The sequence below is a fragment of the Eschrichtius robustus genome, chromosome 3, assembly GCF_028021215.1.
Source record: "Eschrichtius robustus isolate mEscRob2 chromosome 3, mEscRob2.pri, whole genome shotgun sequence".
NCBI lineage: Eukaryota > Metazoa > Chordata > Mammalia > Artiodactyla > Eschrichtiidae > Eschrichtius > Eschrichtius robustus.
This window is the reverse complement of record NC_090826.1, coordinates 79,320,757-79,345,848: the sequence shown is the minus strand read 5'-3', so window position 1 is coordinate 79,345,848 and position 25,092 is coordinate 79,320,757. Positions and strand designations below refer to the sequence as shown.

The 25,092-nt window shown below is 41.1% G+C and overlaps 1 protein-coding gene across 7 annotated transcripts in view; it reads right to left on the bottom strand.

Annotated features, from left to right (window-relative positions):
• Positions 1 to 8,391: 8,391 nt before the first annotated feature.
• Positions 8,392 to 25,092, bottom strand: part of LRRC8D (leucine rich repeat containing 8 VRAC subunit D) — a 108,767-nt gene continuing 92,066 nt past the window's right edge. For all 7 annotated transcript variants that reach the window (XM_068540259.1, XM_068540254.1, XM_068540260.1 and 4 more), the window contains one exon: positions 8,392 to 11,675. In XM_068540259.1, the coding sequence (XP_068396360.1) occupies positions 9,097 to 11,673 (2,577 nt within the window). In that variant the 5' untranslated portion in view covers positions 11,674 to 11,675 and the 3' untranslated portion in view covers positions 8,392 to 9,096. The remainder of the gene's footprint in view (positions 11,676 to 25,092) is intronic.

Sequence of the window (25,092 nt, the reverse complement as noted above, 5' to 3'; positions counted from 1 at the left end):
TAACTTTTTCTCTTCTTTGGTTGGCAAAGCAATAGATGAATAACCAAAGATTCTCAGTGCAAGCCTGGATGGCAAGTCCTTTTTAAATGAGTGTTCTGTTTAAAGCATCAAGTGTGCTTTGCTATAACCAGCAGATGCATTTCCTAAACATTGTGTATAACCCTCTTTTTTCTGAGTTCCAGAGGAGCTAATCCTGATGAACAGAAGGAAAGATTCTTTGTGTTTTTTGAGTGATCACCCCCTTAGTCATCAGGTACTAAAAATCGGGTATACACATATATATTGAAATGAGTTCTTTAAAGGAAGCAATGACCAACTATTTGTGATCAGAGAGATGACTTTCATCCTCTTGAGTATATTAGAAAAGGCTGAATACTTTCAGCCCCAGTCTTAGGTACAGGTTTTAAGTTAACCAAAAAGAAATACAAAATACTGATGAGCTCAGTGAAGGGTAGCAGAATATGCCGTCCCCAAATATGCCACTTTGGCCTAAGGATTATTTTGAGTTAAAGGAAGTTGAGAAGAAGCACATACAAGAAAAGCTCTCTGCCCATCCCTATTTGCCTAAAACCAAGACATACACCTGCAAAGGTTTCCTGTCTCTCCTCTCTACCAGCAAAGACAGAAGTTAATCACTGGAGACAACTCTAGACCCTTACCAGCTCAGAGATGGCACCAGAAGATCTACACAACAAACTTGGCTAAAACTAGCCCTTATTTACCATTAGTTTCCCCATATATTTGCCTTCCCACAATTTGCCACCCTTAGAAGCTCAAAGTGTTTTTCCTTTGTCTTGTCACCTCTCTAAAAATTTATTGTTCTTTTGTTAAAATGCTATATAAGCCCAGGTTCTAACCAGTCCTTTGAGTTACTCAGCTCTGGGTGTATGCATGATGCACTTATTAATAAACTTCTGTTTGATTTTTCTCTTGTTAATATCTTTTCTCAGTCTGATTTACAGGGCCCGGCCAATGAACCTAAGATAGGTAGAGGGAAAATAACTTTTTTTCCTTCCCTATGCCAGCAACCAATTCCATATTCCCTGTACAACTAAAATAGTCCACATGCCTTATGAGGACCCAATAAATTAGCCCAAGACAGAGTTCCTTGAGGCTGTTTTTTGGAAATCTGTCTTCAGGCCTTTGGCCAGATGGGTCATTGGGTCTGACCCAAGTTTAGAGAACTACTTAGGAACATTCATAACCAACAAAAGAGGGTTCTTAAAAATACAAAGTCTGGTTCCTCTGATTTGCTAAGCAAAACAAACAGATTAATAAATGTATGAAAAGCTGCTTGTGAGACGTTAAGTCCCCAGTGACTTGTCTTTGTTGGCTTTTGAAAGGAGGGAAAGGCACGATTAGTTCCTACTTGGGCAGTATCCATTTCCTGAGCTCTAGTATAATATTACATTAGAAAAGTTTCATTTTCCAGATTTTTTTTGCTTGTGGACAGATATTCCAAATATTTTTGAAACATTATTAACGAAAACCACTAAACCATATTAACTACTCAACATGCTAGACGTTGTCCTAAGTGCCTCATGTGTGTTAACTCATTGATTCCACACAAAAAACTGTGCTATGAGGTAAATACTATCATTAACCCCATCGCACAGATGAGGAAGCAAAAGCACACCCATGTTAAGTAACTTGCCTGTGAGACAGTTCCAGTAGCTTGAACCCTGGCCACCAGGCTGCAGCTTCTCCATTCTGGTGACAAAGAGAAGGTACTTGAACTGTTGGCACGAGGCTCTATTTATACACAGGAAATTAAGCCTGAGGCCAAGAAAATTAATTTAAATTCACACAATTAGGAAATTTCAGCAACTAAGAATGCAGTATGAGTATGGTTAACTTACTCCGTAAGCTTCCCCAAAGCAACTGCAACAGCTTTGATTCACTGCAATTGAGCACGCGTGTTATTTACTATGTCTTTAGCTCTGGCTGGTGGAAGAACTGAGGCCATACTTAGAATGTGTCATTGGGCTAATTTTATTCTGTAAATAATAGAATAACTTTTTACAATATTTTCAAACATCTCCACCTTTTCCCAGGCCCACAGACTTATTGCTCCAGCCGCAGACTTTCTTGGTCACTACCGACTCGAAATTTAGTCCTGGTGCATGACGAGATTCTTCTGCTTGTATTGGTTGTCTGAGTTGTGTTAGCTCGTAAAAGCTCTACTCACTTTTTACACGGGGTCAAAGATACAAAACACACGTAAGTGTTTTTCAAATGGCAGGTCATGTTTTGGTGAAAATTTCCTCCGCCAAACTGAGCTCACTTTAGGTAAGATGTTAGAACAGATTTAAATGGATAAGGAAGGAAGGAAGGCCAAAAAAAAAAAAAAAATCAAAATACAAATTTGGTGGTGTGTGTGTGTGGATTCAGGGGTACCAGCAGTGGGGCAGGGGGGTGTTATTAGTTTCCTTAACTATCTTCACTTTTTCTTTCTTCTAATCAGTTTCTTCCACGTAAAACTGGGTTCTTTCTCTCCACAGACCACAAAAATCTGATTCTTGTCCTAGCCCAGATGGTGGAGTACAGTGACCGTCAACAGAAGAAGAGATCCAGTAAAAATAAAGGTCAGGATGATGCAGGCACCAGGTGTCGCCTGGGTAGGTGACAGCTTGAGAATCTGTGTCTGAAATGCCAGGCTGGAAAGTCACATCTGCCCAGAGGATCCGGCAACTGTTACCGTGTTTTTGTGCACCCACCTCTCTGAACCTGTTGAATGTCACTCTCTACCACATTTACTATGCATCACATAGCTGAGACAGAGCTTTCTCATTTCTGAGTAAATGACCATGAGTAAAGACAGTCATGCCTTGAACATTTAGTGAAGGAAAATAATTCCATTACCTTGGGTGGACTGCCCTTTCACGACTGTCAGGCAGCCTAACAGAGGGAACAAGTCGTAACGCTAAGGGCAGATGCTGAGACACATCAAAAACTTTTCTCTAATACTAAAGAGCGGAGGAAGATCCTAGCTTGGGGGAGATTTCTGCAACCGAATGTCAACGCAGATTTCAAAACCTCTTTTGGAATTGCTGACAGAGCTCCAGACATCTGCTGTGTAGTTTGGTGGAAGAACAGAGCTCTGCTTTTAGGCCTGCCTGAGTTTTGTGACTAGTTTCTGCTACTTATGAGGTGGAACCAGAGACAAGTTAGCCTCTCTGACTCACAGTTTCTTGATCTCTTAAATGGGGATAATGCCTTTCTCTCAGTGGTCTTGTGAGGATTAAATGAGATCAGGTATGCACATTGTCTGACTTAACAGTGTTCCTGTCACCTGCTAGCTAGGTGACCTTGGGCAGACTGCGTAACTTCACAGCTTCTTTATCTCTAAAATGGGGATAATTCATACCTCCCAGGTCTGCTGTGACAAGTAAGTCAGAGTAAGTCGTGTTCATCTAGCATGGAATCCGAGCTATTATTATTGCTACTTATATTGTCCAATCCACTTCCTAATGTCTTCTTCCACCTTCAGAAATGGAAACTTGAAACACATAATCTCCTAAAGAACAGCAGTTACTTAGAATTGATAAGAGGAAGGTGTAGGCCTGATTATGCCTCCGCTACTTCTTAGGCAGAGATGAAAATGCTGTCTTCAACTTTTTCCTGCCAACCGTGATGATAAATTAATAGCAAACTGTATTTAGGCACCGTTCATCTCTAGGGAGCTCTAGGCACAGTGCTGACATAATCTTCACAACATCCTGGGGAAGAGGAGATGAGTGATTTTATCACCACCTTCAAGAAGACAGAGGGTTATCATCTGGCTGGTGACCAGTTGTTTCCACCACAACCAAAGCCAGATAAAGAGCCAGCAGGCCCAAGTTGCAGGAAAGATCTGAGTTAAACCCTTCGAGATATGTCTTAAAAGAGGTTTCTATTCAGGCAGTATTTCATTTCAAAGTACTGAATTATGTGGCTACTATTTATAGTTTTCCAGTGGCAAAGTGAAAAATATATTTCTTTACAGTATCTGCACAGTTTGGCTTAACACCTGGGTGATTCCTTTGGGCAGGTCTTCCCCTGAAACCACTCTAGCCAGTTTTCATGGTAGGCTATTTGGCAGTTTCCCAGGGACATTCGGAAAAGGCTCTGAGCAGGTTATCCCATGGTTGAGTGAGCTTCAAGCAGCTAACCCAGACCCAGCCCGAAGGTTAAAAAATGGAACAGGTTTGATTAGCTACCTGAGCTTGTGAAGGGTGCCCATGGGCTGAGCACAAGTGCATATGTCATTAGAGTAGCTGTAGGACCTTCAAAACCTGAGACTCCTGGGAGAATGATATATAATTAATTATAGTCATAAGCAGTAGACTATCACCCTTCTTTCCTGTGGTTGCTATGGTGAACAAATGGTACGGTTGCCAGCAAGAGCAATTCGGGGGCATGGAAGTTGGTATAAACCGGAAGCACCAGCAAAACCTCAACTCCTCCCCAACTAGGGTCCAGCAAGAGGCTGATGGCAGAGGCAGAACCCAACGGTGGTAGAACCACTGGTCACCAGCACTATCCTCTTCCCAGCTCCTGATGATGGCCAGCTGACTTGTTCTCGATAGGTGTGTTATTTCGGATAATGCTTCTCAAATTTTTACACGCCTGTAAATCACCTGGATATCATCTTAACATACAGATTTTGATTCAAGAGGTCTTTAGGTCTTGCTGCATGTGTCAGAGCCCTCTATCCACAGAGGCTTAGACAAGACAGATTTTTTTCCTTCTTTATGTAGCCCTGCTCCTTGAAGTTGCAGGGCCCAGGCTTCTTCTGCCCGTTTGCTAGGCCACGCCAGGTTTGTTGTCCTGGTCTGTACAGGCTTCACTGCACTTGTTTCTATATCTGCAGTTTAACCAGCAGGCTTGGGGAAGGGAAGGGCATGCCCGTCTCCTTAAGGGCCTGATCCAGAAACTGCACGTTCCTTGTTCCACCTTTTTTGGCTAGAATTTAGTCACTTGGTCACATCTAGCTTCAAGTAAGGTTGGGAAATATTTTATACACATCTTATTCTATGTTCCCAGGTGTCCACTGAAAATTCCATGACCGCGGAAGGAGAGAATGCGTTATTAGGGGAAGGCTAACAGTCTCCGTCACAGTTGGGGATCAAACTAATGACAGCAGAATGTTACTGAGTACTTACTCTCTGCCAGGCACAGTCCCTTAAATCATTCAGTCTTCGCAAAAAATGCCATTGGTAGGCATTATTATTATTCCCGTTTACAGATAAAGAAACTGAGGCTTAGAGAGGTTAAGTCGCTTGCTATGGTCGTACAGCTGAGGCCGAGGCAGGATTCAAATCCAGACACTCACTCCACAGCCTGAAATCTTAGGAGCAAAGAAGAGCTGGTTATAGAGACAGCAAGCAGGACAGGGGCAGTTTCTAGCAAAGGGGTGCTGCAGCAGTGGGAGGGTGCTGGGTCATGAGTCAGAGATCCAAGTAAAAACATCTTACTCATTTCCACGAGCAAGTTGTGGCTTACTTGGGGCAATTTATACATTGTATTTCCAGAGGCAGAAAGATGAAGACAGCACAGCTATTCTTCTTTGGAGCTGTAAGACTTGTGAGTTAAGGGGCTTATTCCCCTGATGTTGGTGGCATGGGCATGACCGTCTCCCCAGGCTAGGCAAGACTTGAGGGGCGAGGGCTTGTGGCCTGATGGCCTTCTGCCCCCTCCCCTGCAGCAGACACCGCAATGAATACCTGGTGCACTTGTCCCAGAAGAGCCACAGCTGGCCAGGGCCAGACGGGGCCAGTGTTTTGTGTCACAGTCACAAGTTAGAGGACATTTGAAAACTGTTTTCCAGGCTTTTTTTTCCCCCTTCTTTTCATGAAAGGGGCTTTTTGTTAGTACTGCCTTTGTTTAGGGATGATAAAGGGACCATTTTATTGGAATGAATTACTGACTCAAGTGCTGCCAGAGGTCTTAGCGAGAGGATAGCCTTCTGGCTTCACTTCAGCAGGTGAATGGAAACAACCAGTGGGAGTTGGTCTCAAGGGCACTTTGGAGTTTGCTCCATCAGCAACTTTGAGTGGTTGCTGGCCGAAGTCGAGTCCAGGGTAGGCAGTCAGAGAAAGTACCAGCAATAGTATTAATAAAATATAACACCTTTTCCTTTGCACGCGAAAAATGTCCAACGATCAGGACTGTTGTCCAGGACTTACAGAGAATGATCTCTTCCCACCCACTACTAAATTGCTAAGTCTCCACTACTGAAACAGGGTCCCAGTAATAACCTCACCTCATCTTTCTGAACCCCTGAAAAAGCCAATCCTCTCTGCAGAGCCAACTGAATGTTGCTGGAAAAGAAGTCAAACAGCTGAAAACAAGCCAGATTCTCTAAGACTCTGTGGAATTCACATAGACATGAAACATTTAAAGATACTTTAAAATAATTTTCTTCAAATGGTGCTCCAGGGACTTTAGGAAAAGATATGAAAATACTAGTAAGCCAAACTTGTACATTTTAACTTGTGTTTCCCCCATGTCTAGAGCGTGCGGTGCCAACATAAATTTGTGAAGACATATGGGTTGACAGTATATTTGGGCCCATAATCTCATCTGCTGTCTTACTGAGACTCCAAGACCCAGTATATTTGAAGTCTGCTAAATGAATCAGCATTTCTCAGGAAGCCTCTTTTAAAATATGGCTATTTGCAAACAGTGGCAAGGAATGCGGCATTTAGATCAACTGACCGTGAACTCTTCAGAGTTCAAGGAAATCATTAAGGGCTAATAAAGTCAATAGAAGTTTGGGTAAGAGCAAAGATACCCCTTGATATTGTCTGAAGGCATGTAATACCAATCAGCTAGCTCTAAATGACTGAACCCCAAGTACTGATGAGGAAACAGGTGCCTAACGGCAGCTGCCAGTGGTCAGGCTGTGGGAAGGTCAGACTCTGTCTCCTACAGCCCTCTCCTCTGACAAGCAAGGTGAGTTGTGGGTAGGCTGCCACTTGTGCCCTTCAAAAACAACAGGCACTTGTCTTAAGAGAGGAAGGCAAGTCTCCCAGTCCATAAAGCAAGGATCGTAAGATCTGGCCTGTTTATCTTACGAGCAAGACAGTGTGGCATCCTTCTAAAGACGCTGTATCAATTTCTGCTGGTGGCATTACTACGCAGGGAGAATGTGGCTGGTTGTAAGGAAATGTCCAGGAGTGTTTACAGGCAGAGTTTCTAAGTGCAAAGCTTCCCCGAAGCTCCTCTTTAACCAAATGTGCCCCCTCCCAGCCGTTATTCATGCACAGATTCTGTACACCTTCTGTAGTACAACTGTAATCAATCATTTGTATTATTTGCCTAGTTGATATGATCTCCCACACTTTGTTATAAACCTCCATGTAGCCAGGGGCTGTGACTTATTCCAACAGTTAATCCCCAGTTCCTTGAACCTGAAAGGCACAAAGTAGGTACATAATCAATACCAGCGAATGTATCAGTGGATGCTGAGAGAAATGGAAGATGTGTACCTGGAAGAGAACGTGCTTACACCAAAAATCCGCCACTGTCCTCCGATTTTCTAAACTTGGTGTTTTATAAGCTAGTCTTCTACGTCAAGTCTTTTAGGAGGAGAGGGAGTGGCCAGGATGCTGGAGCTGGGCTCCGCTGCTAACTCAGCCACAGTGGCTGCAGCCTTTCCTATTAGCGATACTACTTCTCGAGGTATTTAGAAGCTCTATGGCAAGCAAAGGTCGCCACCGCTTCCAACAGGCCAGTAGTAGCCCGAGATCAATTTTGGGGAGGAAAAGCAAGAATGTTAGGTCCATCTTTTCACATTCTCTGCAAAATCCTTCAAGAGACTATCCAGTGTTTCACTAAATGAGTCCAGTCGTATACGGACAGGACACTACTTTGTTACCCAGAGTGCCAGACAGTTCTCTTCTCTTGAAAAAACACTCCTGTAGAAAAGCCTATGAAATACCTGTCAACCACTACCCACACAGGTGGCAGGGAATAGTCTGACTTTCTCAGACGGGTTTAGCCACTTTGTAAGTTAGATAAAGAAGGAAAAACTATCATCCGAAAAGTATATTCTGCCAGCACTTCCCCGGACATGACCCCTCCTAGCTGCAGACAAACACAGGAAGTACAGCCTGTCACTAAAATGAATAGAGATATAGTCAGTTTTCCAACTCAATGAACTACAAATCCTATTTTTCCCCCCACAACAGTGGAAAGGGCAAGTAATTTAATGATACTTGCTTTGAATTTGTGTTATCTTCCAAATGGTGATATACTGGAAGGATGTTAGTCATCAAGCCATTAAAATTTTTATTTTGCCTGTAATTATATTTATTTTAAAATAACACTTTCTATTTATTGGCAGCTCTATAGTAGTGATAGAAAAATGTATCATATAACCAGAACTCCAGACTACGGAAAAACAGCTATGAGTAAGGAGAGCATTCTTTTATTTTTTCTTGTTATTTATTCTTAGAAAACAAACAAACAGACAAACAAAACTCCCTCAACGATCTACACACTTTTACCGCATTCCAGGCCTTTAAGAGTGTAAAATCTATAAAATGGGATTCTCAGAAGCGGTAGCACCAGTTAAATATTGTAAGAAGTGCTTATTTGAGGTGCTTGAAATTAAAACAAAAAATAAATCAGTATTTCAGCGAATCTAAATTTACAAGATTGGACCTGACGTGCCTTCAGAGGTCTGAGTTAAAGCACTATTGCACCAATTAAGCAAAGTAAATCAAGACACCTCAAAAAAAGGTGGTATAGTAAGAAAATGTCAATTTAATCATTTACTTTAGCAGGCAAGCAATTTGTAAACATTCAGTAGCGGCAGCATCCAAGTTACAAACAATTTAAAAAGAAACCAAGATTAGTGATTATAATTTTTCCTTCCCTTTCCCCAAAAGAAAAACAAAAAGAGAAAAGATTTGGAAGTGAATGACTTAACACACTACAAACGTTGAACATTCAGTTATGTCTTCTATCAGCCTTCTATGCATCCTCTCTGTGTTGTATTTTTAAAGCTGTATCTACTCCTAAAATGCATTATCTTGCAATAACTGGTACGTGAGCATTTGCAATCTAGGAAGTTGTTCCTGCACACGGATGTGCACGTATGATCTCAGTTTAAATCCCATTTGCAAAGGGAATATTTATGTCTTGATTCAATGCTTCTTTGACTTCGAGCGGCAGGGTGTCAAAAAGGTGATCTTCCACAACAAGCCCGCTTTTCTTGAGCAGGCGACACTGGCCCAGCTGGGCTGGCAGGCGGTCCAAGCAGTTCCCTTTCAGCTCCAGCTGGGTGAGCTGGGAGAGCTGACCGATCTTCTCTGGGAGGGAGGTGATGCAGTTCTGCCCCAGATTCAAAGTCCTCAACTTAATGCATTTAAACAACTGTTTTGGTAGAACGTCCACTTTGTTCCCCGTGATATGCAAATGCTGCAGGTTCTGAAGTAATCCTATTTCTATTGGGATCATGGAAATGTTGTTGTAGCTTACATCTAAGCATCTGAGTTTCTGTAAACTAAACACTGCCACAGGTAGGGATTCGAGCTTGTTGTTAGAGAAATAAAGTGACTCCAAGTTTTTGACGTGGGTGATGGAGGGTGGAATGGTAACGATTTTATTATGCCATAATTTTAAAGAAGTCAGTCGTCTTAAATGCTGGAAACTGATGATTTCTTCAATTGTGCGTATGTTATTTGACTTTAAATCTAGTTCCTGTAAATTAGAGAGGCTGAAAATAGCATGCGGAATTCTCTCTAGCTCACAGTTCTGGAGTTCGAGCTCGGCGACATTCATCATCTTCTTAAGGCTGTTCAGTACCAAGAGTTTAGTGCCGTCATTATGAACGACTAACCTGGTGAGATGTGGAGCCACATCTGTAATGTTGGAGGGGACTTTGGTCAGATTGCTCTTCACGTGGAGAATCTTAAGGTGCCGCAACTCTCGGAGAGATTCAAGTCCTATCATCTTATTGTTTTCAGAGTTCAAGTTGCCTATCAAGTACAGCTCGCGAAGGTTTTTGAGCAGATACACCCAGGCGGGAATTTCTGCCACGTCAGTGAACTTCACGTGAAGGCATCTCAAGTGATCACGGAGAAAGCTAAAAGCAGTCTGTTCCACTTTTGCAGGGCAGTGGCAGAGGTGAAGCTCTTGGAGATTAGTCATCTGAGAAATCTTAGCAGGAATTTTAGCTTCTGGAATCAGCTCGAGTTTTAGCACATCCAGGTCTGTGAGGTCGAAGACAGCATCGGGCACACCTGAGAGCATAAACAGATGCAGCTCCTGCTTGTCCTGGGCGTTGCGTGACACGTGCTGCCTCAGCTTTTCAAATGTCCACTCGTGGTTCAGACTGATTTCCCTCAGTTTATTTTCACTGACTTCTGACAAGAACACCCCGAAACGCTTGGAATAGAGCTGGTCATACTGGTCCACCATGTGTAGAAGGAACGCAAAGTCATTTTTGACATCTGGAATGTCGCTGAAACTGCTCTCTTCTCTGACTTTTTCAAAAGAATATTCCTTCAAAGGTATCCTGAATAACCAGAAGAGAGTGTAGAGGCAGATGAAACCATAAACACAAATAATGGATATGTAACTGATGAGCAGCTTTTTCAGCATGTATGCCATGTTGTGGGTGCACTCGAACACCTCGTAACCAGTCAGGTGCTCGACTTTGGGCTTGCACACGTGTTCAAAGCTGATCGCATTGACAAAGTTTGCAGTGTAGCAGAGAATAAAAATGAACTTGGCTGTTTTGATAACTGTTTGGACCACATAGAGTTTATAGATCAAGTCACTGTCTTCCACGTGAGCACGGAACTTCCTCACTTTCTCAAACAGGGCTTTGGCCTGTTCCCCGTCCTTTTTGTCCAGGATGGTCATGCTGGGGACTTCAATCACGGGCTTTTCAGCTGAAAACTTCAAGCCGGTTTTGCTGATCATCGGGGTGCTGGCGCTGGGGCTCCCTTCATCGCTGCTGGTAGATACGTGCTTTGGTAGAGTCTGGGCACCTGTTATTCTCTGCTTGTTTTCCTCCGAGTCTTCGCATGCTGTCTCAGACAACGCTTTAGTAGTCCAAGGAGATTCAAAGCACTTTCCTAATATTGAAACGAAATGTTCTACTTTTGAGCATGTTTTGGGATATTTGAACCAAAAGTTGCTACTGACCATGAGAATAATAGTATGTATAAGAGCAAGGTACGGAAAGTACTTAGAATACCACGGAAGGGCCAGATGGTAACACATCTGATTAATAAATACATATTGCTGAAAATCCAAGTTTGTTTTTCGGCCTCCTGGGTCTTTCTTCTCTTTCTTTGCCTCCTGATTTGGAACCGTGGACTCTGTGTGAGGATATGTGGCTCTGAGAGGTATGTCAGGTGTCACAGCAGATGCGCCAAAGGAAATCTCATTTGTCATCCGCCCATCTTGGTCTTGGTCTGTGGCTGACTCCATCTTCGGGATGTTGGTGGTAACGTCGGCACTTCCTGGTGGCGTGTGTGCCTTTGAATTTACAGGAGACGGCAATACTGGCAAGCAGACCACCTGATCTTTGGTAAGTTGCATGGTTCCTGCAAAGATGGCTACCATCAACATAACGACAGCCAAGTAATCCATAAACACGTCCCACCATGGTTTCAGGATTCGGTAAGTCGGTTGAATGTCATTAAGCGAAGCAACTTCCGCAAGGGTAAACATTCCTAGGAAACAGGTAAACAAAAGACATTATGACACAGATGCAAGTGAAAACATTAAATGAGAAAATGCTTTCTTTATCTAGTTTCTTCTTCCAGTTTCTCCAACCAGCCATTCTCCCTTGCGTTCTGCTCCTCCGATGCATTGTTTCCTCTACCTGGAATACTTCCTCCTCACCCCTTCATGAGGCTATCAGGTTTCTGTTGCCTTTCCCAGGAAGCCCTCCCTGATCCCTAGTCTGGGTGAGGTGCTTCTCTGATGTGCTCCCACAGGACTCTGTACCTCTATCCATCACAGCCCTTATCACACTGGCAGAACCAACTGTTCACTTGTCTGATTCCCCATAAGATTACAAGTTCCATGGGGACAGGGATCATGTCCATTTTCCTTAAAGCTATACAGCCAATGCCTGAAACACAGCTGATGCTCAATCAGTGAAACACTGTACGGGTTCCTGATCATCACCTTTATCACCATCATCATAATCAACATCAAAATTCCTCAGGAACATTTATTCACGGTCTACATACTGTATTGGGCAGAAGAGCATTTTATTAAACTTAATTGCCACCACAAGCAACCTGGACCCAAGCAAGAATAAAAACTCTAAAGCCAGTCCTCAACATAAAAAGTTAAAGGACCACACAAGCAAAGAAACTGGGGGATTCTTGTCACCAGTGACACTTTGCAGCTGTCATAGTGTCAATGGTAGTTTTCCAGCACATTGTACTTGGGACAGGTCTTGATCCCAGGAGAGAGAAGAGGAGGCTGATTACTTTCCTAGAGGAGGAAGAACAGGTAAAAAAGGTGGGGGGCAGAGAACACAGCAGTAGAGTACTGTAATGTCACACTGACCCTGAATGGTCACCAGCTCGGCCCAGCACATCCCTTCAAGGGCGATAACACCCGAACAACCAACACCAGCACGCAACGACTCCAGCCTCAGATGGCTTTTCTCTTCCAGCATGCAGTCCACGCTGCCACTCCCCAACAAGGGTTTTGGGCCCCTGCCGTTTCCTCCAGCCCATTTCCTTTTTTTTCTTTCTGTTGAACTCTGACATATTCTTCAGGTCCCAGCTCAAGCACTACCTCTTTCTCAAGCTCCTATCATACTGTCTAAAAATAATCTATTTCCAGTGTTAGTCTCTTCAACTAGCACTTGAGCTCCTCCTGGGTAGAGACTATGTCTTATTCACCTTTGTATCTACCGTGCCCTATTCTCTCCCCTTAGGAACAGAGAAGGCATTGAGCAATAATGATGATGATGATGATGATGATGATGATGATGATGATGGTAGCAGCTATCATTTGTCATCTTCCCTCCATATACCAAGCACTGTACCAGGAGCTTTGCCATCTGATACAATCCCCTGCTTTTGTACACAGCACATTCCTGAAAATGAATGTATTAAAGTTGAGGTTTTGGGGGCTGAGGGAATGGTTCTATTTCCAAAATGCTACACAATCTTATAATATCCACCAGAACTCCTAAAATTAAAAAGGCAGGTAATACCAAGGATGTGAGGATGTGGAACAATTAGAACACTTAAACACTGCTGGTGGGAGTGTGAATTCATGTAACTGTGTTGGGAAATTTTTGCTTTAATATCTACCAAAACTGAATATATGAAAACTCTATTGCCCAGCAATCCCACTGCTAAGTATATACCCATGAGAAATACATATACTCATCAAAAGACGTGAACAAGAACATTCACAGCAGCACTCTTTGCAACAGCCCTAAACTGGAAGCTATCCAAATGCCCATTAGCACTAGAACGGAAAAATGAAATGTGGTATATTTACAAAGTGGAACATCAGGCAGCAATGAGAATGAATGATCTTGTTACAAGGGCATATTCAGTTCATAAAACGTGATCTGTACACTTAAGGCTATGTGTCTTTTTCGTATGCATGCTTCAACTTCAATATGCAGTTTCAAAAAGAAATGGTAAAAGAAGCTGTAGCAGAAACAGCTGCCCTAGGAATGTGCTGGGACACGAGACTGAGGCTTTGCCTCACCCCTGTCCCAAGGCACACCCAGGCTGGCTGGGGTCAAAGGCCAGGCGAACCCGTAACGTTTTCTGGCAGCCTCCCCTTGCTGTCCATCTTCCCGGCTTGAGAGAAAGGGCCTGCTCTCCCTGGGGTACAATCTGCCACAGAAAAGAGGGTGCAGGGGTATGAATATACAATGTACAAAAGCTCTGGCTGGTAATCGTTGAACGTATACAGACAGAACACAAGTGGAACACTGCTTGAATTCCATCTAACCTTCACAACATTACTCTAAGTTGCCAAAGTGTTATTACCTCCCCTTGACAAGTAAAGAAATAGGCTCACAGGAGTTGAGTTGTGGAAGTCAAATAATTAGTGGTGGAGTCTGGATTTAAAACCTCATTTAAGGCCAAACCACCTGTTCTTTCTACCAAATTCTATCGTCTCTTTTCTTTACTTCTCATGTTTGCAGTGCTTTACAGTTTGCAAGCTACTTTTCCATAAAATATCTCAACTGATTCTCACAATAACCCAGTGAACTAAGCATTACTATTGCCCAAGGATATGAGGAAACCTGAGGCCCAAAAATCTTAAATGACCTTCCCGAGCCAATTAAGTGACAGAGCTAACAGAATCTTTCATCTTCAAACCTCTTTCTCTATCACGCTGTCATCCAATGACTGTGCTGTTGGCTAAGGCTTGGCTGTTGAAGGAAAGACCTTCTCACTGTTGTCCTTGGCTTTGAAGAGACAGAGGAGTGAAATTATGTAATCATCACCTTCCCTAAAAACAACCTTTTATGACACTGACTCAGAATTCAAGAAAACCACAAGTCAGGCACCATGGAGGAGAAGATAGAAATGGCCCATCAAGGAGCTCCTGGTCTAATGGGGGATGACAAGCAATAAGTGTGCTATTACAACATGGTAAGAAAATTGCTGACCTGGTTAATGCAAGGTATAGGAGAGGCACAGGACAGGGAAAACTCACATTTGCATTTGGTAAGTGGGAGGATTTCACAAAGATCTGGTTGTTCAGGTGAGACTGGAAGGATGGGGGCTGCCATGGGGTGGTGGGCAGGGGAGGGAAGATAATTTTGGGAGAAGAAATGGCAAGTCAATGACACAGACACATGGGAGAAATCATGTTATAGAAACTACAAATAACTCTAATGTCATTCTATTATTAGTCTAGTATGCCCCTGAATAGATATCACATTTAATGGGTAAGCCAAGAGATGGAAACCAAGGCATAGATGGTTTAAATGCAGTTATAAGGAAGTGCCTGGGCCATAAGGCAGGAAACCAGTACTTTCCTGCAATGTCAGCCACCGGCTAGCTCTTATCTCGAACATAGGACTTCAATTAATGTGTCCGTTCTCCTATTTCACCTATCAAAAACTGGGTGCAGAACTGGGAGTGTTTCAACCACTAACTGAATTAAAGATGCAGTGGCACTTTGAAAATAAAAGTTGCTTTTCATATATTGTGTATGTGTGTGTGTACAAAGGACGTTAAATACATATTCGTATAATATAGTGTATTAAGTCTATTATGATCCTCAGGTGACTTTCTAATCTAAAAGTCAAGTCAATGAGAGAGGAGATCGTACCTAGTTATCTTGAGGCTTGATCTCCTTAGTGCGTCAGGACTCAGAATGGCTATAAATGGTTATTAGGGGATTTTTTTTTTTAACCTGAGGAAGGCACATTAATAAGTACTAACTGCATACATGCTTTGGGCTCTCCTTTATAATATGTCTGTTGCAAAGAACTTAAAGAATTACATTATAAGGAAGTGGATTTCACATTCCAAGACTTCTCCATGGCACGTATGAAAATCAGCTTAATATTCCTGTAAGCAAACATTTCTCATGGAAGTTGAGGAAGCTTTTTGTACTAGAACTGAAAGGGGAATGTTACTGGACTTTGGTTGGACAAAGATAAATCAGAAAATAACAAAGAATGGAGCTATATTATTTTATGATATGTGATTCTGTTTCTTATCTTACGGCCAATAATAATGGAATAAACCAATAACCAATAGTCAGGTTCAGAACAACCCTGAACCTGACAACCTGTGAATATACTAAAAAACATTGAATTGTACACCTTAAATAGGTGAATTGTATGGTATATGAACTGTATCCCGGTAAAACTATTAAAATTTAGAAGCTAGACCTCAATCTTTGTTAACTTTATTGCCTAAACTGACTCTCAACAGAAATAGGAAAGTGAAAGTAGATAAGATTATAGCCTAATTGTAGATACTCATGCTAGACTATGTACATTCTAAGTTCAAACATGTTTTTAGATGGCTGCTATGTTACTATGATTGAATTGAACTGGTTCTGGAGAAAAATCTTCAGCATTTTACTTATCCTCTCTAAACATCCATGCCTCACCTATAACATCTTGATATCAACACCTCTCAGGGTCATGTGGGTCATGTAGTGGAAATACCAGTTCAGGGTCTGACACAAAGTAAGCCCCCAAAGATGTTTGCTAAATCTGAATGCAGAAAAAGAATCATTAAGGTGAAAGCAAGCCCATCTTAATCAGTCTTTAACTGAAAATGACCGGGCCAATTTCTTGAATTTTGAACTAGCATGTCGCACTATGTACACAGAATTCATTCTGTAATAAATGATTGACAATAAAACTTTGCATTCAGTTTCATTTATTCATTCAAAAACATTTCAGTTAAAATTTCTTATATTAGGAGGTGGCATATTATACTAGAAAGAGCACAACTTTGATGCCAAAGAGACCAGGATTCAAATCTTGCTCTTTTTTCCTGTTTATTAGCAGTGTAAACGTCGTAGTGTTTGCTGGAAAACTTACATTAATGAGATTATTATTAGCATACAGAAAAAGTCTAGCATTAAAACAGAAAAATATGATCACCTAGGGCTTCCCTGGTGGCGCAGCGGTTAAGAATCCGCCTGCCAATGCAGTGAACACAGGTTCGAGCCCTGGTCCGGGAAGATCCCACATGCCATGGAGCAACTAAGCCCGTGCCCCACAACTACTGAGCCTGTGCTCTAGATGCCGTGAGCCACAACTACAGAGCCTGCGAGCCACAACTACTGAAGCCCACGCACCTAGAGCCCGTGCTCTGCAACAAGAGAAGCCACCACAATGAGAAGCCCGCACACCGCAACGAAGAGTAGCCCCCGCTCGCCGCAAACAGAGAAAGCCCGCGCACAGCAATGAAGACCCAACGCAGCCAAAAGTAAATAAATAAATACATTTATTAAAAAAAAAAAAAAAAAAAAAAAAAAAGATCACCTAATTTAAAACTTAAAAAACTTGTCCCATCCGCACTAGGTCTTCATACCCCTATTAAAAGGAAGAAAGTCAAATGGCTTTGAAATGTCATTTAATGAAAAGAGTTTAATGTAAGAAGAAGCAAATAGCTTGATTAATCAATCTAATATATACACTTTCCACCTAGGTATGAGTTCCCTACCCAATCAAATACCAACTTTCATTTTCTTTCTACAGTGTTCTGTGAAAAAACAATCAGCCTTCTTGGTCAAACTGGGAAAATGGGAGAACACCCAAGAGACTGGTGAGGATCAAATTCTCAAATCTTTCACGGAAATAAGTAAAAGGAAAACAAATTAAAGTTCATAAAGAGGTAATAAGCTACACCCTCACTACGAATAACCCTTCCTCAACACCCAGCATACCCTAGTGCATGAATGCACACACACCATACCCAATTCAGGTACCTAAAATTCATATGGTTAAAGAAAATAAATGCTTCACATATAGAATGAGAAGGAATGATTCAGTTTTTTCCAACAGAGCTCTGTATTACTGGTATTAGATAAGTGTTAACAGTTATGGATTACAATTATACAAGATACTCTATAGTTGATATAATTCTGTATACAAATAAAACAATTTACTAGAGTTACTCCCTCTTAAAGATTATGATAAGAAATGATACTTTTAAAAGTAGTTTTCTTCTAACACTACTTTGGTTTAGATACCTCAAAAATAACTGAAAAAAATATTTAAAGAAAAAAATTCCAGAGTTTTCAGGAAACTTCTTATATAAACCCTATCAAAATCAGATTCCACACTGGGCAAAACCCATCCATTTAACGCCTGAAAGTAGAGGACTATAAAAATTTCAGAACTTGTTAACTATAAAAAGAACTTTACACAAAGTATACTTTAGTACCTGTATTTTAGTACCTATTGGGGGTTTTTCTCTAGAGTACTGCTTGCTATTCACAGAGAAAATTTACTTCAAAGCTCAAAGCTGAGAAATATAACTCTAAATACACTTGAGTAGACGTAAGGCAAAATATCTTAGGAAATATAACAAATGAGTTATATTTATATATAACAAACAAAGTTGTATATAACAAATGTGAACTTTTTTGCTTTTTCTCGTAGCTTTTAATTCTAAAAGTCAAGCCCCATCTTTGAGAGCTAGAAATGAGATATTATTCATGGAATAATACGGAAAAGCCTCTAAATCAAGGGCTTCCACATTTTATTCCACACAACATCAGAGTCTCTTCTACAAGTTAGCACTAGCGTTCCCTTAACCACAAACTCAGGCCAAGAGAATTTCAGAAATGCTTCAGGACCTACAGGACTCTCTTAATATACCCTCTACTAGAAACTTCATTTTATTCAACAAATATTTATGGAGTATACTCTGTGTGCTGGATATAGATCCTAGAGATAAAAAGGGGAATAATAATAATAATAATAAAGTAGCTGTCCTGACTGAGAAAGCAGCCTGGAGTAAATACAAACAGAAAAAAAGAGATAATGGGCAAATGGTTGACTAGCCCCTAAAAAGAGAGCCAGCAGCTAATGGATCTTAACAAGGGATCCAGAGAAAGCCATCCCAAGATCAGAACTAAGTGTCCGGTCAAACCTTTATAATCATAATTTCACCCAGTTTACTAGGCAGCCAGTGGGATTTCTAAGGGGAGCTTTATTTGCATTTCTGCTGCTTCTTTCCATCTGTAAGATAGAAACTTAGACCCAAAATGACCATTTTCCTTTTAAGGTCACTCACCTTCAATCCTGTTTCTCTAGAGTATGTCCGGCACATGCCTGAAACTGGGCTAAGGGAACTGAACTAGGATGGAGCTCCCTGAAACCCTAGCAGCTTTCCATGGTCCTGGGAAGTCTGCCACATTCTCTTCCAGCTGTCTTTGGGACAGAATGCCCCTCTGATGACAAACCCATGGATATCTGCTCTGGATATGGACAGCTGGGAGCCTAGCGGGTTTTATTCCTGGCTTGGTAAAGACTGCTAGAAAGCATGTGAGTACCTTGCCCCGGTGCTCTACTTACTAACTCTCAAAACACTTCTTGAAGTTAGGAAAAGATACTCAGACATTGATACAGTGTACCTTGGATAGGTAGCTTATTTAGTTACAAAAGGCTACTTGGCAGTTTATTAGGGACCTTAGCCATCAGTACTAAAAACGTATGCAGAGTTAGACAATGGTTGCTCATGACCCTTCTGAACTGGGAGCTCCATCAGTCTGGCTAGTTCCCTTTCTCCCTCCAGCTGGGTTTGAATCCCTAACCTAAAGGGAGGAGAGTTTCTTCCATCTGCATGTCCCCAGGGCATGGCACAGGACAGGCGCTTAATAAAGGTCTGTAACTGAATGAATCACGAAGCCCTGTAACAGCATTCTAGGAGAGGGCTCAGAAGGCACTGAACCTGGGAGCCAAATGCTGTCACTATTAATTACAGTGACACATAAGGCCACTATTAATTATGCCAAAGTCAAAATGACCAGTTCTGACAGGCGTCCTTCAATGTCCAGATGGACAGTAGTACACAATTCTTTGGAACAGGTTATTCTGAAGGTAACTCATTCTGATAGACCATCTGCATGCAGTTTGGCTCATAATTAAACATTTTACAGGAAAACAAAAAGACAAAGGTAAATTTGGGCACACCTTGACCAGGACAGAAGACTGAGATCTGATTCCTGATGGAGAGCAGGTGACAAGCCAGTGTGAACTCTAGGGCAGAGGCAAATGAGCACCAATTAAACACACAGCCAGGTGACGTAAAAGGCCAGAGAGGAAGGAGCACCAGAGAGGCAAACTCCCTGAGATAATGAAGCTGCCAGAGCCTCAGGCCTTCCTTCTCCTTGTCCACATGGGAGTTTGCTGCCCTTCCCCCTGGGCAATGGATGCAGAAGTTCTGACTGTATCTCACTGGGCACACACACAGTTTACTGGAGTTGATAAACACTTAAATCAGAAAACCATGTCAAAGTGTTGAGCAAGTGCCCAGAACGGTAAGTGCTTAATAAGATTAGCCACTGTTATTATTCACTGTGTTGAATAAGCTGTTTTATAGAAAGAACCCTATACAAATACCTCGTTACTACTAGTTGTGAAAAGAAGTTTGTCTTTCATGATTACTGATATAAAGAGCCATGGAATCCAGATGTTCTCCACTTCTCTTTGGCTTTCAAGAAATGTGGCTAAATTTTATATATGCATTATAAACATGAACTCTTAGCCTGAGTCTTCATTTAATTATTCACTTACTCATCCCTTCCTCCATGAAATCTATGCTGTATACTCAAGTATTAAGATGATGCACATTCCTGGAGAAAACTTGGTGAGCAAATTCAGGCCTATTTCCTTTCTCACAGAGAGAAATGTTCCTGTAACTGGATATAGAAAATGGTCAACTGAGAAGAGCCACCAAGAAGAGGAACAGGCAGAGGCAGATTTGCTGTGCAGTGAAAACTCAAGCTTCAGGACACCTTCCTTCCACAGGCCCCTTTCAAGGCCCTGCACCTACTTTTATGGCTCTAACTTGGTGTTCTTTTTCTTAAAGAGGGCTCCTCCCCCAATTTCAGATTCCAGAAAACCCAGACCTTCCCTGCTTGCCTGGGATTACGAAGGCGGATAACACGGGACTTTCCGCCAGTCAGTAAGACTGAGGAGGAAGTCAGGACTGACGTGAGGGGTGGAGAAAGAGTGCACGGTGGGCTGGACCAGAACGTCCAAAGGCCGTATGGAGAGAGAGGGAGAGCAGAAAACACTGAAGAACTGAAAGAAGGTCAGTGGCCTGGAGCTTGGGGAGTGAGAGGAACGGGCGGCAGGAGATGAGGAAGTGTGAGCGTTTCTGATGGCATCAACCTAAGGGCAGTGGGAAGCCAATGATGTGTTTTTAGTGGAGGGGGGAGGTGGGTTAAGTCAGATTTGTGTCTCTGAAAAGATTACTGTAGGCCTAGTGCACAGGTCAGTGAGGGAAGATGTGAGATGAAGAAGGCAGCTACCGCATTGCTCTGGGCAAAGGACGGAGGGAAACATTAGGCTGTGACTGATGGAGAACTAAGTGAGTAAAATGGGTGGATTTGTGAGCTAACAGGCCAAAGAAATAACAGGACTCAATGGATTGGATGGGGAGGATGAAGGAGAGAAAGGTGTCAAGGTTGACTCCCAGATTTCTTTTAATTCTCCACTTACTGTTCCATACCCTTCTTCTTTTACACTCACTTACATCGTGTTATTGTAACTAAATCTTTTTTCATAAGCCCTTCAAATCCTTTTTTTTCCCCTCATACATCTTCCAGAATCCTTTATTCTTTTCTTTTTCTTCAAGTCCTTTTAAAAAGTAGGTAGGTTATATATAATAAATGAAAAGAAATATAAGCCCTCACATGCTTGGCCATGAAATCTATAAGCTCAGATAGTTTGAAAAACATTACTTTAGTGTTATCAACATACAGATGATTGACAGCTATCTTTTTGTAATACTTCTGGGGTGAAGCACAATTTTAAAACCCCAAATAGTCTGCCTTCATCTATATTTGGAGAACACATACATACGATGTATTTCACTGAACATTATGTGCAACATAATCAAAAGGGAGCCAGCATATAATACCGTAAGAATCCTACCCGTGATCAAAGCCTGTGATTACTCGTGCTAATAAAATCTGGTTTCTGGCAAAAACTATACAGAACAGTAAAAAAACAAAAATAAAAACCCTTTATTATACCTTTTAATGGAGACAGGGGAAGGCAGCATAGTTTCATTCTTCACTGTGCTTTCTTTAGGTCAATATTAAAATGAGTTTACATTTTATAAGTAAACAATAGCCAAACAGTAGGGTAGCAATAAAGGTGGAGCAAAGGTATAAGGGGTGATAGTATGAGAACAAAACCAAATATTTTAAACGTGTACAAAGATAATCAAGAAATAGTGTAATTTATGCGCAAATAATCTGGAGTCTTCTTTTTCTGAGCTAATAATTTAAAATGGAATTCAATTCTTAACAAGTTGGTAGCATAACGGATAAGAACGTGGCTTAAGGAGCTAGCCTGCCTGAGATTTCATCCCATCTCCACCTCTTACCAATTCAACTGTAAAACAGGAACACAAATAATGTCTCACATCACTTGCTGTGTAAACTTGGGCCTTTGTTTTCCTTATCAGTGAAATGGGGATAAAATACCACTGTGACAAGATATGCAAATCACCCAGTATAACGTTAAGCACATAGCAGGATGTTCCCACACTAAGTACTCTCCAAAATTGGCCCTAGATGTCCAAAAAATTGGGGAAGGTGGGGAGACCTTGAGGAAAACCCAGGATTGAAACGTGGTGGCAACAGGGAGGAAAAAGGACCATGAAGGCTTTGAGGGTGAAAAAAAAATTAATGAAGAAAAGAGAGAAAAGAAAATCAAGAAAACTAAGATAAGGAGGAGCTGACTTCAAGAGAAAAAAGGTATAAATCAAATACTGCAGAGATAAAGGACAATCAAAACTCTTAAAAATCATTAATGACCTTTGATAACATAATCTCTATTATAGTGTAATTCATTATCAACATTAGAAACCATCATAGAGTTGACTAAAAATGACCCCAAAGGGTTAGCCTTTTAGAGGAATGCAAACAAAGCCTTATTTTAGAATTAGTCATGATAAGTTGGTAAACTTGGTGGAATATCACTTTTGTTCTATTTCAAAGGAATGTTTATTCATATTCAATTTGCTTAATCTTGTTTCTAAGGACTTAGCATCTATTTGTGTAACTCTTGTGAAAATTACAAATGATCTTTAGAAAAGCAGGTCTGATAGGACGTTTAACTGGAAGACTTTCACTAGCTAAGATGTGCATGGAATTCATGCTCTTCTCCTTTTCCCCAAATTATAACAAACTAATGGAGCTGTCACAGAGAGCCACAGTCATGATGTTATAATTTATAACACTTCCCCCATTTATAAAGAATTAGTGAAGCTATAAAATGGAATCACAATTGAGCAGTCCACAGTTTGTAAAAAATCCCTAAACCTTTTGAATTGGGAAGGTACATAATTTCTTTACATATCACTTTAATTATAAAAATACATAATTTCTAATTTAGTATGCTGTAAGTTATTTCAGATGAGTTGCTTCTTTGAAGATTACATGAAGATCTTTGACTTTGGAGATTTTGGGATATTTACTTTCTGCTAAAGCATGGCATCTATTTAACTCTGAAAAAACGGCCCAAGGTAACATTTTTGCAAAAATGTGTTACATGCTTGAGTGCCAATGGTGCCAATGTATTTATTTAAGTATCTACTATTCTAATTGTAGAGATCATTAATGGCGCTTCCCAGCCCAGTTCATGTCGTGACCCACAGAGAAGAGGACATTTTTACATGCCTTTGGGTAAACTTAAGAGGGTGAACACAGTCAGGCCCAAGGCTTTCAGCTGATGAATGAACTGATATTTCAGCCATCTGGTACCCAATTCCTAGAACACTCACTGGGAATTCCAGACTAAAGTATCAGATATTGGATGTAAACTAAGGTCTAAATCTTCTAAGTGACAGAATTTATCCTTCTGAGGTATGATCATTTTTGGAGCAATTAAATCTCATCTTCCTTTCTTTCTCATGAGAGCCAAAACAGTAAAAACAAATCATTATAACCAAGAAACAACTGGCTCATTTGTATAATTTTTACATGCAACACATGAGAACTATAATCATACTGCCTCCTGTCTTGATGGACCAGTCTCACTAGGTAGAGGCTGCCAATGTTAAGATTGAGAGTGGCTGTTCAATCATTCATCGATTCATTCTCAAACACTATACATTGTGTTAGGTATTAGGGATTTGTAGTTGAAGATAACTTATCTTGCCCATCAGAGACTTCAGAAAACCTTTGCTGTCATGAAGCCATCAAGTTCATACCATTTATATTTTCAACAAATAATTGCTTTAGGTGATGTGATAGTTGCTGAGAATATACATAATGGAACAAGATAGATACAGTCCTTGTGTTCCCAGAGCTTAAAGATCTGTCCATGCCTACCTTAGGTATTCTGGAAAAGATGAAGCATGAACCACTACACCATTCTGCCCAGAATTATTTAGGGTAAACGGCCCTAAAAATGACATCAAAGTAAGTATATGACTGTCAAGAAAACTGTGATAGCTGAGACCAGCTATATGCAACATAAGTAAACATATAATTCACCTTCTGAACTGGAAAACTCTTGATAGTGACAAATGCTAAACAAGGTGCGATGCCAGGCTATGGTATAACTGGGACTCTCCCAGGAAAACCAGGAGTTGTTGTCACCCTAAGTATGGGCCACATGGGCTAGAAATATCTGATGCCGTTATGTGAGGCATGTATAAACAAGTCTAGATCTTCTTTAGACAAATAATCTGTAGATACATCCTAACTTTGCTATTTCACACTACAGTCAATTCAAAGTAGTTGATGTCTCACGATAGTCTTTACCACTTTACGAATGGAGACTGACCTTTTATCATGGTAGCATGTTACATATTACAACTACTTGCTAATAAGAAATCTAGAACTGAAAAAAAAAAAAGGAAAAGAAATAGACACAAACCATCTAAACAGCATTTCTTACACTTTTACCCAATAGGATATAGTAGAAAATGATAATATTTGTACTGTACAAAGTGGACAAATGCTGACGCTGCCCCCAGATGGAGTGCTCTGCATTGTGGGCTAAGAGGATCTGTATTTCGGCAAACAGGTACTTATGCTGTTACCTGTGTGCCAAGCCACACCAGCTGAGAAACTCATCCAATATGCAACACGTTGATAGGTGATGCTTACTTACACATCTGAGAGTGAAGAATACAAGATGGCAGGATGAATGATAACACCACTGAGAAAGAATATGTCAACATTACCTTTGAGAAAATGTTCTGAAGATGGTGATAAAATGCTACCAAAAGCTGTACTAAATGTGAAAATATAAATGGCGAGTGTAGAGGGAAATTCCACGCTCTGAGCATTACTCTGTAGATCTGCTCATGTGTCAGGTGCCACCAATTTTTACCACAGATGCATTAGTTGAGGATAAGAGCTACAAAGTGCCCTTTTCATTCATATATTCTTAACCCTGAATAACGTATTTTTTTTTTTTTTGGAAGG